Genomic DNA, 3,589 nt, shown 5'->3' on the forward strand with positions numbered 1-3,589 from the left:
AAAGCTAAAAGTAGCAAAACATCAACTGAAAGCTAAACAAAGCAAAACAAATGCTAAAGCTAAATGTAGCTAAACTTCAACTGAAAGCTAAACAAAGCAAAACAAATGCTAAAGCTAAATGTAGCTAAACTTCAACTGAAAGCTAAATAAAGCAAAACAAATGCTAAAGCTAAATGTAGCTAAACTTCAACTGAAAGCTAAATAAAGCAAAACAAATGCTAAAGCTAAAAGTAGCAAAACTTCAACTAACACCTAAACAAACAAATGCTAAAGCTAAAAGTGGCAAAACCACAATTGAAAGGTAAACAAAGCAAAACAAACGCTAAAGCTAACAGTAGTAAAACATTAACTAAAAGCGATTCGTAGCACAAAAAGATCAAACCAATCGGCAGCTGAAGCTGATTTCTAAAGAACAAATGAAGAAACTGAAAATATCTGAGTTTTTTTTTCTGTTTTGTTATTTTTATGTTATATAAATAAAAATTATAAAACATGCAAAGCCACAGCAGCCATCTCCTGATTGAGCCGAAGGTTTTTATATAGAAACAGCTAAAACTGTGCAGGAGTGAAAAGAACGTATAGAAAAATAAAAACTGTTATTATTTCTATGATTTTCTCTGGGTGTAACTGTGGTGCTGAGGCTCTTCTACCTCCTGAGCGCCGACGCTGATGATGGCTGTGAAGCCAGATGGTCGAGGAGGAAGAGGAGGGGGCAGCAGAGGAGGAAGAGGAGAGAAAAAAACAGATTGTTACTAAAATTGATGCAAACATTTGTTTCTGTGGTCCGACACATTAACAACACTCAAAATAAACAGAATTTAAGTGGTAAAAACATATAAAACCTGTTGTTTTACATTAAACTTTAAGATTTCTGGATTTAAAATCTAAAGCTGCTAAAACTCGATGTCGAGGTCTGAAACCATACCCAGAACCAGAACCAGAACCAGAACCAGGAGGGAACGCTGCATGTTGAGATCCTTCTTCAGGCCGCTCCGGACCAGACGGGAACCCAGAGCAGAGTGAGCAGCCGAGCCGAGCCGAGCCGAGCCGAGCCGAGCCTGCAGAGAGAAGACAGGCTGGATTAGATTAATCCACGGGACCTAATGCCTGGATGATCTGACAAAACCCCTCCTGCAGCTGCTCACCCACCAGCATCACAGAGGTCAAAGGTCAGAGATGGACATGCGTGGACATAGACAAGCTAACACAGCTCATCTCCTGGTCTTCTGTGGGACTGTCCAGGTGTCCCCTCCTGGACATGGGCACCAGAGACCTCCATGGCTGGACGAGTCTCCTCCTGGTCCAGCAGGAGGTTCTCCTCGATGAGCTGCAGCACCGACACGTTCAGGACGTCCATTTGTCCCTCCTGTCCAACAAGTCATCATCCTGCTTCACTTCCTGTCCTCCAGCCTGCACAAACTCAACTGTCCAACTACACTTTTTGAAGAGTAATAAATGTATTTTGGAAAATCTAACCGTTCATTTTTACTCAGTACTTTTACTTCTTATACTTAAGTACATTTTATGTCAGAAATTTACTTTTAAAGTACAAAATAAATGAGATACTTTAAGACTGTTACTCAAGTAATATTCTTAGAGGAGACTTTAACTTTTACCAAAGTAATTTTATGATAAGATACTTGTACTTTTACTCAAGTATCACGTTCAGGTACTTTATTTGTAGTATTTCCAGCACAGACTTGCTGTCTTCTTCTTTTCTCCTGCTGCCACTCTGAAAACCGTCCACCTAAATAAGTTTTAAAACCTTATTCTTTTTGATCTTGTTTTCAGACTGATTTACTAAACAAGAACTGATTGTGTAAGAATAATCATCATGTTTTCAGAATGTGTAAGATTATTTGTCTTGTTAGTCTGAAAATTTGACTCAAATTAAGTCAAACATTTCTGCCAGTGGAGTAAGAACATTTTACTTGGTAAGATTCTTAAAATACTTGATTTGACTCAGTTTTTTCTTATTTCAAGAATAATCAAGCGCCTCTAGTGTTTAGACATGGAACTGCATCTAGCGGATGCAGTTCCATGTCTAAACACTAGAGGCGCTATAGAGCCTAATAGAAAAGTCCAGCATGAGTGAAGCTGATAGAAATACTTGATTTGAACAATTTTTTCTTGTTTCTACCAAGTAAAATGTTCTTACTCCACTGGCAGAAATGTTTGACTTAATTTCAGTCAAATCAAGTATTTCAAGAATCTTACCAAGTAAAATGTTCTTACTCCACTGGCAGAAATGTTTGACTTAATTAGAGTCAAATTTTCAGACTAACAAGACAAATAATCTTACACATTCTGAAAACAAGATGATTATTCTTACACAATCAGTTCTTGTTTAGTAAATCAGTCTGAAAACAAGATCAAAAAGACTTTTTGTCTGATATAAGGTTTTAAAACTTGGTAAGGTGGACAGGTTTTAGTGAATCCTGTTATCTGACTTCCTGCTCCATCTTAACTCTGAGCTAACTTAACTCAGGATTGAGTTAGCCAGTTAATATCAGCTGTTCTGAAACTAGAGTTGGTTGATCCAGAGTTTCTGTCTTAAACCTGATTTCTGAAACGGAGCTCAGGTTTTTTTTAGCTCAATAAAGGAAAACTGTTCTGTTTAACAAACACAAGGAAAGAAACAACGCAGAAGAAAAATAAAGTTCTGATTTAAAAATCTGTTTAAAATCCACACCTGGATCCATCAGACCAGTTAAACCCAGTACAACGGTGTAAATGAACAAACTGTGGCCACACTGCTTTACTCCAGCTGGATTCTCCTCTCCTGAACCTCCACTGAGACCCTTACATCCAGGTGGATGAAGGTAATTAACTCATTAAGCAAAGCTGTTTTCAATTTGCCTTCATTAAAACCTCCTTTTCTGCCCCCACACTCACTCTGCTGCAGGATCAGCCGCAGGCTGAGGGCTTTTTACAAGATGAAGGCTCCTCCCAGGATCCCTCCACCCAGCAGCAGCAGGGTCAGAGGTCACGCTGCGGTCCTCTACAGAGCTCAGAAACAGGTCAGCAGCTCAGGTTTGGTCTTTAATCTGTTCTGGTCTCACTCTCCTTCTCTCCACCTGCAGGTCTGGAGCAGGACCAGGAGTCCAGACTTCCTGTCCAGCCGCAGGCTCAGTTTGCCCAGACCGGTCCTCCTCAGGCTGGTGGTCTCGGAGGCGGCTCGGCTGTCGAGGAGCAACAGGCTGAAGGTCATCACCCTGCAGGAGATCAACGCTGCTGTRGACGCTGTGCAGAAGAGGCTGTCTGCAAGACCTGCAGCCTGAAGCCATGGACCGGATGGTTTTTATTAAGAAAAACTTTTAAATTTGTTTGTTTTTAGTTGTAAGTTTGGTCAGAAGTATACATTTTTGGAAATAAACTATTTGAGCACAAAGATGTGGTCACCATTTTTACTTCTCTGTCACAGGAGCTAACTTCAGCTTAGCCTTTGTGCTAGCACTGACGCTATTTATATGTATTAGCTCAGCGCTAGCTCGACAAACAAGCTAAACTGAGGTCCTCCATCCATATTTTCATTTACAGCTGAGACATTTTTGTGTTCCCCTCTCTCATGTGGATGGAGGACCTCAGT

The 3,589-nt window shown here is 40.2% G+C and overlaps 1 protein-coding gene across 3 annotated transcripts in view; it reads right to left on the reverse strand.

Moving 5' to 3' along the window:
- rs1a (retinoschisin 1a) overlaps window positions 1-1,170 on the reverse strand; it is a 7,627-nt gene extending 6,457 nt beyond the window's left edge. For all 3 annotated transcript variants that reach the window (XR_001312022.1, XR_001312021.1, XM_014028080.1), the window contains exons 1-3: window positions 1,150-1,170; window positions 926-1,058; window positions 651-676 (exon numbers count right to left, since the gene is read on the reverse strand). Coding sequence is in view for 1 of the 3 variants with exons in the window: in XM_014028080.1 (XP_013883534.1) it covers window positions 651-676; window positions 926-1,058; window positions 1,150-1,155 (165 nt within the window). In the remaining 2 variants the exon portion in view is untranslated. The remainder of the gene's footprint in view (window positions 1-650; window positions 677-925; window positions 1,059-1,149) is intronic.
- Between the last annotated feature and the right edge of the window lie 2,419 nt (window positions 1,171-3,589).

This window comes from Austrofundulus limnaeus, unplaced genomic scaffold (assembly GCF_001266775.1).
Source record: "Austrofundulus limnaeus strain Quisiro unplaced genomic scaffold, Austrofundulus_limnaeus-1.0 Scaffold716, whole genome shotgun sequence".
NCBI classification, from domain to species: domain Eukaryota; kingdom Metazoa; phylum Chordata; class Actinopteri; order Cyprinodontiformes; family Rivulidae; genus Austrofundulus; species Austrofundulus limnaeus.